The 15533-nt window shown below is 39.7% G+C and overlaps 1 protein-coding gene across 3 annotated transcripts in view; it reads right to left on the bottom strand.

Annotated features, from left to right (window-relative positions):
- ATP9B (ATPase phospholipid transporting 9B (putative)) overlaps positions 1–15533 on the bottom strand; it is a 378894-nt gene that overhangs the window by 271962 nt on the left and 91399 nt on the right. For all 3 annotated transcript variants that reach the window (XM_063451645.1, XM_063451646.1, XM_063451647.1), the window contains one exon: positions 7820–7878. In XM_063451645.1, coding sequence (XP_063307715.1) covers positions 7820–7878 — 59 coding nt within the window. The remainder of the gene's footprint in view (positions 1–7819; positions 7879–15533) is intronic.

The following is a 15533-nucleotide window of genomic DNA, read 5'->3' as shown; positions in this document are numbered from 1 at the left end:
ACCACACCAGCGTATCCCCCCCCTTCTCTCCTTCTCTCTCTCTTTTCATCTTCTTCTTTCTTACTCTCCTCCCTCTAGTTAACCCTTTCTCACCACTGGTCTATACACTTTCTCCATTCCTTCCACGGGAAGAGACACGAACGCAGAGCCCACTACAAAAGCTCCCACAACAACCCTTGGACACTAGACAGGGTCCACATCGAAGGGCCTAGTAATCTTAGTCCCAACCCACATACCAATCATTACCACAGCCACCACAAGCTGCTCAGCACAGAACGTTTGTTGAACTGCTCACCGCTGGTTTTTCTCCAAATTATAAAAAAAAAAAAAAAAAAAATGAAGGATCTTTGTAACAACTAGTAACAGAAATGTCTTACCTGATACAGAAACGAAATGATGTTGTTATCATAGAGGCAAAGTTACCTGTATGTCAAATATCACTGGTCTGATGCATATTGTATTGTAACATCTCCAACAAGATTTTTCATACAAAAATAAAGTTTAAAAAAAATCTATATTATATATTATGTGAAGATATGGGTAGTCACCACTCTACCCTGCTTTTGCATTCAGAAGTCAGTGGCTTTCACGAGGGAAAGTCCTTGTTAGAATGTTTGAATTGCGGCAAGAGTTGCTTGAATATCTCCAGGTTCATAAATTTGGATTACCGGATCGATTAACAAACATATTGTGGCTATCCAAATTAGCATTAGCACTCAAAAGAAAAAAACATTAAAAATTTTTAATGCAATGAAAAACTAATTGGGATCTCCTGGTATCATCTGAACAAACATGGTTACTCAGCCAGAGAACGTGAAATTTTCTTTCAAAAAAAGACGGTAAAGAAATCTGCCATAGGTGCAAAGAGAACTAAAGTTACAAAAAAATGTATTGCACAGTATGCCAGATTCATTCTGAAGATTTTAAAATACCAAAAATGTAAACATTTCAAATTATACAGACTATGAAATGCGTCAGGTTGAGTGGTATGAGGTCCAAAGTGCAGACTTGTAGTAGCAAAATAAAATAAGAAAAAAGTCCAAGGCAAACAAATCTGGCAAGGCAAGAGCGAGGTCAGGCAGTCCAGTAGTTAATATATAGGCAGCAAAGGTTCAGCAACGATGAGACAGGCCAGAGGTCAGGAAACCTCAGTAATTCAGGAATCACAAGTGTAGCAGGGATGCAGCACATGCTCCCATAGCACCGTATTGGTGCATGGGGCTGCCTGTCATTCAGAGTTGCCATGCAAGGTAATATATTCTAATTCATTCCAGCCATGACTCCTAGGGTTGCCCTTGGGGCATGTAACTACTGCGCACGTCTCCCAAGCGTCTATCAATGCCTGGGAGACGTGACACAGCTGGAGTTTGGAGGCATGCATGCCTTCGGGTGGTTGCGACTTGGAAGTGCTGTTGGAGCAGCGATGGACTAGAGGTAAGTCCTCACAGAATTATTGCTCCATACCAAAACACTGGGGTTTCTATAAATATTGAAACTAACTACATTCGGCCCATCTAGTCTGCCCAATTTTTTAAATACTTTGATTAGTCCCTGGCCTGATCTTATAGTTAGGATAGCCTTATGCCTATCCCACGCATGCTTAAACTCCTTCACGGTGTTATCCTCTACCACTTCAGCTGGAAGGCTATTCCATGCATCCAGTACCCTCTCAGTAAAGTAATACTTCTGGATATTTTTAAACCTTTGTCCCTCTAATTTAAGACTATGTCATCTTGTTGTGGTAGTTTTTCTTTTTTTTTTTTAAATATAGTCTCCTCCTTTACCGTGTTGATTCCCTTTATGTATTTAAATGTTTCTATCATATCCCCCCTTTCCCCTCCCCCGTCTCGTCTTTCCTCCAAGCTATACATGTTAAGTTCCTTTAACCTTTCCTTGTAAGTTTTAACCTGCAATCCATGAACCAGTTTAGTAGCCCTTCTCTAAAGTATCAATATCCTTCTGGAGATATGGTCTCCAGTACTGCGTACAACACTCCAAGTGAGGTCTCACCAGTGTTCTGTACAATGGCATGAGCACTTCCCTCTTTCTACAGCTAATACCTCTCCCCATACATTTTAATACGTGAAAAGTCTGCTGATCATCATGTTCTTAAAGTGTCTGCACAAGCTCACAGCTGGGAGCTAAACATGCTTGGTATTACAGCACACTTGTAGTCTTAAAGGGATACTGTAGTGCCAGGAATACAAATCTGTATTACTGACACTACCCCTAGCCTCCCGCTTCCTACCCCCCCCCCTCCTCACACCCCCTGCGACAAGTGGAGTATAATGCGCATACGTGGCAAATGCCATGCACGCATTAGACCTCCCCATATGAAAGCACTGGATCAATGCTTCCTATGGGGAAATATCTGACGCTGGACCTCCTCATGCAGAGCGCGAGGACGTCCAGCGTCAGATAACGAACCAAAAGTCTGTCCCGATTCCGGAAGCCCTCTAGTGGCTGTCTGGTACACTGTTACTGAGGGCAGACTTGGAGCTGCAATGTAAACATTGCAGTTCTCTGGAACTGCAATTTTTAACATTGCAGCACTAGATGCAAAAAGGACAAAAAAAGCAAAGCACTCAGACTACTTTAATGAGCTCAAGTGTTCTGGGTGCCTACAGTGTCCTTTTTATATGTCCCAAGGCTTTCTGATCCCAACTCCGAATAGGGAAATGACTTAAACCTTTTCTTACATTACCGATCTGTTAACAAGGTACCTTTTGTAATATTAGTTATCAAATCCCACATGCTGACTTTGATCTAATCCAAACATAACCAAAGTGAACATATATTACTAAATCTAGTCTCAATAGTAATTAGCATGTTTGATTAGCTGCAGAAAAAAACAGGTGCTTAAAATCCAAAGCTTTACTTTGTGGCATGAAAATTGAATACTTCACACAGATTGTGTGTTTGCTTTAGCTATAAACATATGGATCCTCTTTTCAAATGACTCATTAATTTCACTGTTGAATTGCTGTTGATGCATCTTCATGTCAAGTGCTACGTTGAACTCTATTCTGTCATTGTAATCAGCCGATAAGCAAACTGGTTTATATACACGTGAATTGTACTCTTCATTTCATAAGTACCAAATACTCATTACATTTTGTAAAGTAATCTTTCATATATAATTATATGTAAAAACAAATATGTTACTGCAAAAAATGATATTGAAGCTGCTTACAAATTACATTTTAGGGGAATTAATAATAATCATTATTGTATCATTAAATTGTATAGCCGTAAAGAGTACATTTGGCTTTCTTGCAAGATTTTAAAGGGACACTACAGTCACCAGAACCACTACAGCTTAATGTAGTGGTTCTGGTGGATATAGCCTGTCCCTGCAGACTTTTCACTGTTAACACGGTCATTTCAGAGGAGAAAAGGCAGTGTTTGCATGGCTGCCTAGTAACACCTCTAATGGCAGTGTTTGCATTGCTGCCTAGTGAGTCTACACACTCTGCAGGGAAGTGTTGAACGTTCCCCTACAGAGATCAACTGATTCAATAAATCTCTATTAGGAAATGCTGATTAGCACAGCATGGCATTTTGCTATGCATGCGCAATAACCTCCTAATGGTTTCCGATGGAAAAGTAGTGGATTGGCCAAGATTGTAAAACTGATTATCGCAGCCATAGAGGCGATCAAGGCGATGTCTGCTGTGGCAAGACCGCCAAGGCATGGGACAAAAGGTGAGTGCAATTTGGGTGCCTGGTGCCTGCAGAGTTATTTTTTCACTATAGAGTCAGGAATACATGTTTGTGTTACTGTCACTGTAGTGTTCCTTTAAGAATCTCGTGTGGTCTATTAAAACCCAACATAATTGGGCAACGTTATATGCACCCAGACCAGTTAATCGCAACAGAGTGAAACGCCAGAGAGCAGTGCTGCAAGAGAGAAAAGATAAATAAAACTCCCCTTTTAACCCTGGCAGTGGGCTCAGTAACCTAAACCCAGGGTTAAAAACTTGTGGCACCAAAAGCGCGGCGTACGCTAAGAGCAGGCCAGCTGACCACCTTAGGACCACCCCCCAGAAGGTGGCTTACCTGGCTGGCAGGTGCCTACTACTCTGTCCACATATAGTTTCCGGAAGGAGGCTGTAGCCAGGCAGTGAGGGAGCTGTAATCAATGTGCTCTTCCAGCACTGCCCCCATGCACACCCTGCGGTAATGCCGGAAGCAGGGTTATGACAACACTCCAGCCCCGGCATCACTAAACATTGCCCAAAGGAGCAGAGCTAGAATACCATGAAGATTACAGCAGCCACACTAGACCTTAGAGAAAAGGATCCTCACTGGACTCCAGGGAAATGATCCACTCCAGCTAATCTAAAGGTCACCTAAAATAAAAAATAATAAAAACAATAATAATTTGTGTGTGAGAGAATGTGTATTTGAAAAAATCAGTTAAAGTGTGTGTGTAGGTGTCTTTCAGTTTGTGCAAAATCAGTGAGAGTGTGTCTGTCAGTGAGAGTGTGTGTCAGTGTCCTCTGTGCGTAGTAGTCCACTGTATGTAACTATTACGTGTGTGTTATATCTTCATTTGTGACTTTTATATTTCAAATTAATATTTCATACACTCCTCATTACATATACAAGATTCACATTATGCCATATTTATTTAAAAAATATTCTTTACAGCCAGGGCCAGTGCAAGGACATATGCCACCCTAGGCAAGAGAAAAATTACACAGCTCAAGGTCTGGGCCCCCATGCCTGACGGTGAGTATGCCCATAAGGCCCACCCCATAAGTTCACCTACATGTTCCACCCATGAGTTCGCTTACAGGGAGTGGAGTGTGTAGGGGATGTGTTACGTGTTAGTGTAGAGGATCTAAAGTGTGTGCTTATGAAATGTAGTGCATAGGGATACCAGTTTGTGTAGGTGATGCAGTGTGTTTTTGTGTAAGGGATAGAAAGCAGTGTGTGTTTCTGTGTAAGGGATGTATTGTGTGTTTCTGGTTGTGTTTAAGGGATGCATTATGTGAATCTGTATTTGTATGTGTAAGGGATGCAAGGATGCAGTGTGTGTGTCAGTAAGGGGTGCATTGTGTGTGTGTGTGTGTGTGTGAGATGCATTGTGTTTCTGTGTGTGTGTGTGTGTGTGTGTAAGATATATATTGTGTGTTCCTGTGTATGTGTGCAAGGGATGCAGTATTTGTGTGTAAGGGTTTCATTGTGTGTGTGTGTGTGCGCGCACGTAATGGATGCATTGCATGTTTCTCTGTGTGTAAGGGAAGCAAGGTGTGTTTCTCTGTGTGTGTAGGGATGCATTGTGTGTTTCTGTGTATGTACAGGGAAGCATTGTGTGTAGTGTAAAAGAGAGAGTTTGTGGGGTATGATATGGGCTGAGTCCTACCAGCCCCTTCCTGCTTCTCTTTTCCCCCTTCCTCAGCCTCTCTCCCATCTTGTCCCTTACTGCTCTCCCCTCCTGTCCCTTAGTGCTCTCCCCGCCCCCTTTCCCGTAGTGCTCTCTATTCCCGGCCCTTAGAGCTCTCTCCTACCCTCCCTTTGGCGCTCCCCCCCATCCCTTAGTGCTCTCTCACACAACCCCCCCCCCCCCCCCCGAGCTCTCCCCTGCAAACCATAGAGCTCACTCCGACCCCTTAGTGGTCTCTCTTCTCCTCCCCTGTTCCTTAGTGGTCTCTCCGCTCCCCCACCCCATTAGTGGTCTCTCCTCTCCCCCCCTCCCTTAGTGTAGTCTCCACTTCTGCCCCCCTTTCCATTAGTGATCTCTCCTCTTCCCCCTCCTCCCCTAGTGGTCTCTAAAACCCGAAATTCAAAACCTCTTGCTGACAACAACACTAACCTTACGCTGTTGGGACAATTTCCCCAAAACTAAAATGCTTACAAACAGAAAATTATCTTCTCCTAGGGCCCCTATCTCTGCATTAGAAACTATATCATATTGGTTGCCCTTGAACTGCTGGAAAGACCTGGGTATCAAGCATATCAAGGTCATTTGTACACAGAAGGCAAAATACCCATTGTACAGCGCTATGGAATTTGCTGGCGCCATAAAACTAAGAAAATAATAATAAAAATAATAATTACCCTTCCCAGATCTGCAAACCAAATATAACCTGCCTTACTCTTTCATGTTTTCTACACCTATAACTAAAAAAAATAATTTCTGTCTAGGTATTCCAAAAACAAGATGCCACATCCCCAAAAGGCAGACATCTACAATTACTATATGACTAATATTACCAAAACCCCAAGCTTCATCAGTCTGCTATAGAGTACTATTGGATAGCACCTCTGACTGTCCTTTCTCATATATGACACAGTGGAAGAAGAATGGAGTAAATGCACCAACAGATACACAATGGGTACAATCTCTTAATGTCCAGAAAGGCTTGACATCATGCTACTCGCACATAGAAGCTCATAAAAAAATTGGTTTACCACTGGTATCTTACCCCCAGCCGCTTACACAAAATCTACCCCAATGTAAAGCCTTGTTCATGAGGGTAGTATGCGCCACATATGGTGGGAATGCCCAGAGATAAAACAAAATAATATTTAGAGTCTTTCAGATAGCTGATTTACCTCGAAACCAAACTATAGGCCTGTTCCTCCTCTTTCCTACGACATGGTCAATAGCTCTTAAGAAAGTCACAGCGATAGGTTTCTGACAGCTAGAATCACTAATAGCCCTAAACTGGAAAAAGCAGATTTGCCTTTCACGAGTTGAACTGAAGGACAAAATACACCAATACAGCTGAATCACACAAAAATGTCATAGCCTTGGAAGACATTTGGAAATCCTGGCTTGACCCACAACACAAACAAACACTACGGAAACCACACCTGAACAGATTAGGTACCCCTATGGGAAAAGCCCGGAGGGATGTACCAGGGAACGGTGCGACAACAAAGCCCACACAAATGACCACATTACCTGTCTCATAAGAACTCCACATTAATCTGAACAGTTACAAAGGTATAATGTAATTAACAAATAAAAAGTCAACAATTGCTAAACAACCACTGTACCTATCACAATGATTAACCTTGCTCCTTTGACCCATTGATACACTATTGACTTACTCTATGGTAGGATTGCCTTTAAATTACACCATATCATGAAAATATGGAGCTATGTAGATATGCAGATTCAGGTTCAGAGTGTATTGTGATCGTAATCTTTCCTTAAAGGACCACTATAGGCACCCAGACCACTTCAGCTCAATGAAGTAGTCTGGGTGCCAGGTCCATCTAGGGTTAACCCTGCAGCTGTAAAAATAGCAGTTTCAGAGAAACTGCTATGTTTACATTGGGGTTAATCCAGCCTCTAGTGGCTGTCTCATTGACTGCCGCTAGAGGCTCTACCGAGCTTCTCACTGTGACTTTCACAGTGAGAAGACGCTGCCATCAATAGGAAAGCCGCGCATGAGCATTCGGCAGATGACGTCGGAAGAGGGAGGAGAGTTTCCGGCGCTGGAGAAAGGTAAGTGTTTAACCCCTTAACCGCTCTTGAGCCCAGCCGGAGGGGCAATGCTCCCTTTCCCTTTTCTTTTTTTTTTCTGTATCGTAATATAACTTTAAAATACTTTCAATAAAGTACGAATTGAAAAAAAGAAACTTAATTGCCCAGAAATATGCAAATGTCACAAAGAAATGATTACTACTACACATGACAGTTGTGAAGCCTTCTGTGTATACACAATATTATAAAAACTGATAAAGTATTAATATAAAATATAAAATAAAGTAGATTTTTATTTTTAACAAAAACAAAGAGGACACATTTGTTAATAGTGATAGAAACGGTGTATGCCATATATTACAAAATAAATAGTACCTTTTCCACTATAATAAGGTCCCCAACTTGGATATCTGAACTCTTTACTTGTACTTTACCTAAAAAATAGAAATGCTTGGCATGAATATGCATACATATCTGTTAGATAAAGACAAAATCACAAAAAACACACTGCACAAATTTATATTGCATATTTCATCATGTTAATTGTTCCTCCTGGTTATAGAGCGTTCTGTTAAGCTACGGCAACACACTGGTTTCAAGTTTTATTCATGAGATTCTTTTCAACATAATTAGTTTATGAAAAAAGAAGTTACCCATTAAGGCAATCATAATACACAAATTCCAAAGTACAAAGCTGTGACACACAGAGAAGCTAGTTTAAAGTGTCTCTGTTATCAGAAATAGTCTATGTTCTATCACATAACATTTAATAAACTGTCTATACCTGGACTTACTCACAGTGACTTGCAGCCGGGCAAAGGTTCCCTGGAAACATTTAAAACAACGTATATATTTTTCCATAATCTAAAAAAATGTAAGTGTTTTCATTATTTTACTATAATTACACTGCTTTTGAACGCAGAATGGGGGAGCATCCCCCATTCTGCCCATCGAGTGCTGTGCTCTCGCAGTTGTGTGCCTCCTCTGCTGGTTTAAACAGGTGGCAGGCAGCAGGCAATTAATGTCCAGCACCCAGTAATGGCTGTAACTAGCCCTAGTTAATTTCTTATCTCTAGTCTGCTTTATCTTATTTTCAAACTACAACAATGGAAAACCTCTACACCTAATATATTCGAACTACATTTCCACCGGAGGCTGGTTGGGTATCATGGGAGCTGGAGTTCAAAAGATCTATAGTGACACATTTAGCACGTCACTGCCATATATTCATATTACACCCACAAATGTTTTATTACACAGGGCTATGTATTTACATACTGTTTAGCCACTTCACTGCCTAAATCAAGTGTAAATGTTTATATTTTCATTTATTTGGCAAAATGAAATCTAGTCCATAAAGCCTCACACACTTATTTATATTCTAGCAGCCTGATGAGGAATGAATGTCTCAGCCAGAAGCCACTAGTTACTGAATGCCTGTTTGGCAACCAGACAGAGAGAGAGGAAAGCCTCCTACCACCAACAGCCAGCATCTAAAAGCAAGATTATATTCTGGTACATGCATATGCATGTGAGAAGGGTACAGATGCAATCACATTCTCAGGACACGCACACACACACACACTCTGTGCCATGCTCACATTCTCAGAGCACACTAAGCTTAAACATTCCCAACACACGCAATAAGACAAGCTTCACTTTCACATTCTCTGCACACAGTGATGCACACAAACACACCCTTCATTCACACATTCTCAGAACACACAGTCTACAGACACAGGCAGATACACAATGTATTCAAATAGTCTCACTGCACGCAAATACACTCTGCACTCACACATTCCCAGCATATACACAGTGATATAAATAATAAACAGAAATAGAAAAAGAATAACACTGCTAACACAAATTCAAGACAAAGCAAAAACACTGACACAAATGTCATATTATCTTCATGTATACTCAGACGCAAGTCCAAAACCAATGTCCTTATGTATTAGTAGGGTTAGGGTTAATATAAATGGGCATAAGCACACTTGCAATTCGATTCATAATCCATTCCGCTTAACAATACCAGTAAAGATCTTGACACAGGCTTACAGTCTGTATTTTTATGGTTAAATAATTTATAAAGTCCAAATGAGCAGTGCAAATATTATTATTATTATGTTATTTTTTAATTCATTTTTTATCTAATATTACATCAATTTTTATTTAGCAGCAAAATACATATACAGACTAACTTAAACTTTTGCTTGGTACGCACTGTATTGAAAAAAAAAAATCTTTTTTAAAAAAAGGTCATTATGAGGCTGGGGGGGGGGGGGGGGGGGGTTCCCGGTAATCTCCCAGTTGTAAAGGTCCTTTTTGTTTAAAAAAAAAAAATAATTTAATAAAAAGAAAAAGAAACTTACTGTCCTGGGTCTAGTTTTTTATCCATCTATCCCAATAAGTATAGTGGTATCCTTTCTTTGGAGCAAAGTTAGTAATAGCTCTTTCCATTTTACATTGCATCATAATTTGAAAATTAATCTTGGGTTATGTTATTATTTATATAGCGCCAACAAATTCTGCAGCGCTTTACAGTGGGTGGACGAACAAGAGAGAGAGAGATTGAGAATTTTAGTGAGAGGTAGAGAAAGAGAAAGAGAAGAAGACAGAGTACGGATGAGATGCGAGGGAATTGGATGTAGGGAGCAGGTGGTGGGGCGGGAGGACTGGAGCAGAGCAGAAACCACTGGAGCAGAGCAGAAACCTCTTCCGCTGTAGCGGGTGCGAATGAACATAGAACAGCAGAGGGAGTGAGGTTAGGGGAAGTATTGTAAGGGGAAAAAGAAAGATGAGAGATCTCTTCACTGATTGTAGAGATCTTTTCAGTGAAGTGAGTTGCAAAGTCTGAGGCGGTCAAGTTAGTAGGTGGAGGAGGAACAGTAGGGAGAAGAAGAGAGTTGAATGTGTGAAATAGTCGTTTGGGTTCGCGGGAGAGTGTGGTTATAAGGGTATTGAACTAATTTACTTTTGCCGAGGAAAGAGCCAAGCTGTATGAGCGCAGCATAAATTTATAGTGAAGAAATATAAATTATAAAGTCAAACATTCAACATTTGACTAACTCCTCTAGAGTCCCACTGTAAGAATAAAGAGTGAATCATCAACTTCCAAACCAAGGGTTAAATTATGGCTGTAATGGCAGAGGAATACAGTGGTTGCTTCCAACCTTAAAATTTCAAAGACAGTGGTTCATAAGAACAAGGTCAAGCAGCAGATGTTGGAAACAACAAAGTTACAGATTGGCAGAGGGCAAAAAGTCCTCTCCATTGACCAGGGAGACAACGAACTAATTTGAAAGTAAAATCAACAACCATAGGATGATATCAAGTAAACTACCAAAAGAATGGTAAGTGGCAGCAGGGGTGAAGTGCATGGCAAGAACTGTTCAAAACAGGCTCCTAGGGACAGGGATGAAGTTGTGCAAAACTAGAAAAAGGTCCTTCATCAATAAGAATCACAGAAGACCCAGGTTAAGGTTTGCCAAAGACCACGAGGATTGGACTTTTTAGATTGGAATAAGGTCATCTTCTCTGATGAGTCCAGTTTCCAGTATGCCCAATGCCTGGTTGTTTAATGGTTAGATGGAGACACAAAGAGGCCTACAAGCCACAGTGTCTCACCCCACTTATATTTGATGGAGGATTTGTGATGATCTGACAGTGCTTCTGCAAGGCTGGAATTGGGCAGTTTTACCTTTTTGAAGGACACATGAATTAAGCCACGTACAAGGTTATTTAATTTTGAGTTGGGACGGCAGTGGTGAGCATTATTGTATTTGGCTATATAGAACACTGCATTTTCTGAGCATCCATAAAGCAGCACTGTAACCCCTCCCAATTCAAAATATTATTATTGCATAAAGATATAAACTTTATGAAATAGTCATTTTGACTATTTCATTGAAGAAATATTTATGAAATACTTATAGGACTGGTATTTCACTGAAATTCCAATCCAGTCAAGAGATATAATGAGACAAAGTAGGGACTACTTAGTTTCTGTATATGCCCTACGCCTGACTTTCTTAGATACTGGGAAGAGTTACAGTGTTAATAAAGACAGCCCTCACCAATGATGGCTGCAGGGAACTGGCTCTGTCTTTGGAGATCCCGTGGGCTTGTGCAAGAGAACAGCAGTGGTATCATCTCCTGACGCTTCACTGAAGACGACCAGCTTTAGGAAGATGGCCACGCCTGTGATGGACAGATTTAGGTAAGTACCGTATTTATCGGCGTATAACACGCACTTTTTCTCCCTGAAAATAGGGGGAAAATGATGGGTGCGTGTTATACGCCGATATCCCATATTTACTTACCTGTCTTGAAGCGTGGGCCGGCTTCACAGCGCGCACCGCGGTACTGGAACTTAAATTTCAGGTTCCGGTTTCCAGCGGGACTAAAAGGAAGTGTGCACACTATTGTGTGCACACTTCCTTTCAGTCCCGCCGGTACTGGAACTTAAATTTCAGGTTCCGGTTTCCGGCGGGACTGAAAGGAAGTGTGCACACTATTGTGTGCACGCTTCCTTTCAGTCCGGCCGGAAACCGGAACCTGAAATTTAAGTTCCAGTACCGCGGTGCACGCTGTGAAGCCGGCCCACGCTTCAAGACAGGTAAGTAATTATGGGACAAGAGGGAAAGTGCACTAGGGGACACTAAGGGGGGGGGGGGGAGGGAGAATACTATGGAAAGGGGGGGGGGACACTATGGGAGGGGGGGAAGAATACTATGGAAAGAGGGGGGAACACTATGGGATGAGGGGGGGAACACTATGGGAGGGTGGGAGAATACTATGGGAGAGGGGGGGGGGAGACACTATGGGATGAGGGGGGGGGGGGGGAATACTATGGGAGGGGTGGAAATTTCCTGGAATTTCCTTCTGAAAATGAGGTGCGTGTTATACGCCGATAAATACGGTAAGTCTCATCTTTAATGCCCCCCCAGCGGCAATCTCACTATTTTTTTTAGATTTATATTTGTATCCATTAATGAATATATACATTTTTATATATCTGAATTCTCGATTCTTAATTTGGCTACCTGGAATTGGAACATAGGCCTGAATAGTCACCTTTGGACCACTTACTAGTGATATTCATCTCATTTGTTTTACCAATAACAGATTACACTATGTGTTTCTTTTCTGCTATTCTGTTTTAGACAAATGTATGGGTATCAGCACTCTGGATATGTTATGCTATAGGCCAAATATGACAAACATTGGAATCGTTGAGTACAATAAGTAGTCATACACATTGGGTGCAATTTCTTTTTGGTGTATTTGAATGTTCTCAAACTCGGAGGATTGGTTTTTTTTTTCAGCAGGACAATGCTACAAGTCCCACAGCTAAGTCAATCAAAGTGGGGATGGAGGACCATCATATCAAGCCAATCTCCAGATCCAAGCTGAATTGAAAGCCTCTGGTATGTAATAGAGAGAAAAATGCATGGTAACAAAACATCAAACAAAAGGAGATTCTTGAATTTTTCTACTAGGACTGGCATAAAGTCACCCAATAGCAATGTGAAAGACTGGTGGAGAACAAGCAAAGTTACATGAAATTTGATTGATTGAATATTAGGGTTATTCCAACAAATATTGATTTCTGAACTCTTAAAACATTAGTATTGTGGGTTGTTGTTTTTTTTCTGAGGGGGGGTTTTGAATATGAACTTTTTTTCTTTGCATTATTCAAGGTCTGTAAGCACTGCATCGTTTTTGTTATGACTACGGACTACTGACAACATTTCTCTTATTTGCAGAAAATGACAATATTTTATTTGGAACTTGGGAGAAATGTTGTCAGCAATTTATAGAATACTACAAAATGTTTATTTGCTATATACAGGCCAGGACATATTTGGACACTGACAATTTGTATAATTTTGGCTCTGTACACCACAAAAATGGATTTAAAATGAAACTACAGAGATGCAATTGAAGTGCAGACTTTCAGCTTTATTTAACCCCTTAACACCGCAGCCAAATGTACAAGTTGTGAACAGAACAAAACGTAAACAAAACCTGGCATTTGCGCTATATGTCTGTCCAACCGTAATTCACCTCTTTCATATGAAATGCATCCCCCCTTATTATATATCATTTTATTCAGGGGAAACAGGGCTTTCATTTAACATTAAATATTTAGGTATTGAACATAATTTAATATAAAAAATATATAAAAAAATGGGAGAAAAAAAGATTTTTTTATTTTTTTTTAGTTCTATGTGACATTTTAACTGTGGATGTCAAAATACTGTTTGCTTTTACTGCAATGCAATACACATATTTGTATTCAGCGATGTCTCACGTGTAAAACAGTACCCCCTATATACAGGTTTTATGGTGTTTTGGGAAGTTACAGGGTCAAATATAGCGTGTTACATTTGAAATTGAAATTCGCCAGATTGGTTACGTTGCCTTTGAGACTGTATAGTAGCCCAGGAATTAAATTTACACCCATAATGGCATACCATTTGCAATAGTAGACAACCCAAGGTATTGCAAATGGGGTATGTCCAGTCTTTTTTAGTAGCCATTTGGTCACAAACACTGGCCAAAGTTAGCGTTAGTATTTGTTTGTGTGTGAAAAATGCAAAAAACGCCAATTTTGGCCAGTGTTTGTGACTAAGTGGCTACTAAAAAAGTCTGGACAAACCCCATTTGCAATACCTTGGGTTGTCTACTATTGCAAATGGTATGCCATCATAGGGGTAATTTTCATTCTTGGGCTACCATAGGGTCACAAAGGCAACGTAAGCAATCTGGCGAATTTTAATGTGAAAAAACTGAAACACAAGCCTTATATTTGACGCTGTAACTTTTGAAAACACCATAAAACCTGTACATGTGGGGTACTGTTGTACTCGGGAGACTTCGCTCAACACAAATATTTGTATTTCAAAACAGTAAAAAGTATTGCAGCAATAATATCGTCCGTGTAAGTGCTGTTTGTGCGTGAAAAATGCAGAAAACGTCACTTTTACTGGCGATATCATCGTTGTAATACATTTTACTGTTTTGAAACACTAATATTTGTGTTCAGCAAAGTCTCCCGAGTAAAACAGTACCCCCCATGTACAGGTTTTATGGTGTCTTGGAAAGTTATAGGGTTAAATATAGTGCTAGCAAATTAAATTCCCTATACTTTCGGCATGGGTTGTCAGGCAGGTCCCGCTAATTGTAATTAATTAGGATACCTAATTATGTAAAATTATTACATAAATATATGTGTAGAATTAATATATGTATATATATACATATGTGTATATATACGTATATATATATATATAATTTTTTTTTAATATTTTTATTTATATATAGGTATATATAGTGATATATACGTATATATTTATGTATATAGATATATATATTATGATATATATTATTTTGTTCTACGTGTATTTTGATATAAATATATATATATTATTATCACAATACAGTTAGAACGAAATAACACACATCTATATATTTTTTAATTATTTATTTTTAAATATTTTTTTAATTTTATTTTTTTACGTATTTACATATATATATTTTTATATTATATATAAATATATATATAACAATAATTATATATATATTTAATCAGTATCAGTCTACGTGTAATTTGATATTAATATATATATATATAATTATATATATATTAATATTAAAATACACCTATACAGTGTACGTGTGTATGTATATGTGTATATATATACTTAGATCATATATATATATAATATATATGATCTAAGTATATTTTATTTGTAACTGTAATTTTTTTTATTTATTTTTTGAACTAATATTTTATTTTTTTTACAGGACAGGGGGCAGAGACAGTGTCAGCCAGTGATGTCACATCACTGGCTGACACACAGGATCAGTGATCACAGTGACTGCCTGTCACTGTGATCACCTCCTGCAGATTGGGTAATTGACCACAGGGGGGAGTGCCTGGGTGGTACAAGCACTCCCCCCTTCCAATCTGCAGGGGGATCATTGTGCCAGTTACATGTGTCAGCCAATAGGCTGACACATGTAACACTGATCGCAGTGACAGGCTGTCACTGCGATCAGAGCGCTCTGAGATCGCAGT

This window comes from Pelobates fuscus, chromosome 4 (assembly GCF_036172605.1).
Source record: "Pelobates fuscus isolate aPelFus1 chromosome 4, aPelFus1.pri, whole genome shotgun sequence".
Classification (NCBI taxonomy): domain Eukaryota; kingdom Metazoa; phylum Chordata; class Amphibia; order Anura; family Pelobatidae; genus Pelobates; species Pelobates fuscus.
The sequence above is the reverse complement of the archived record's forward strand: the minus strand, read 5'-3'. Positions and strand labels throughout refer to the sequence as shown.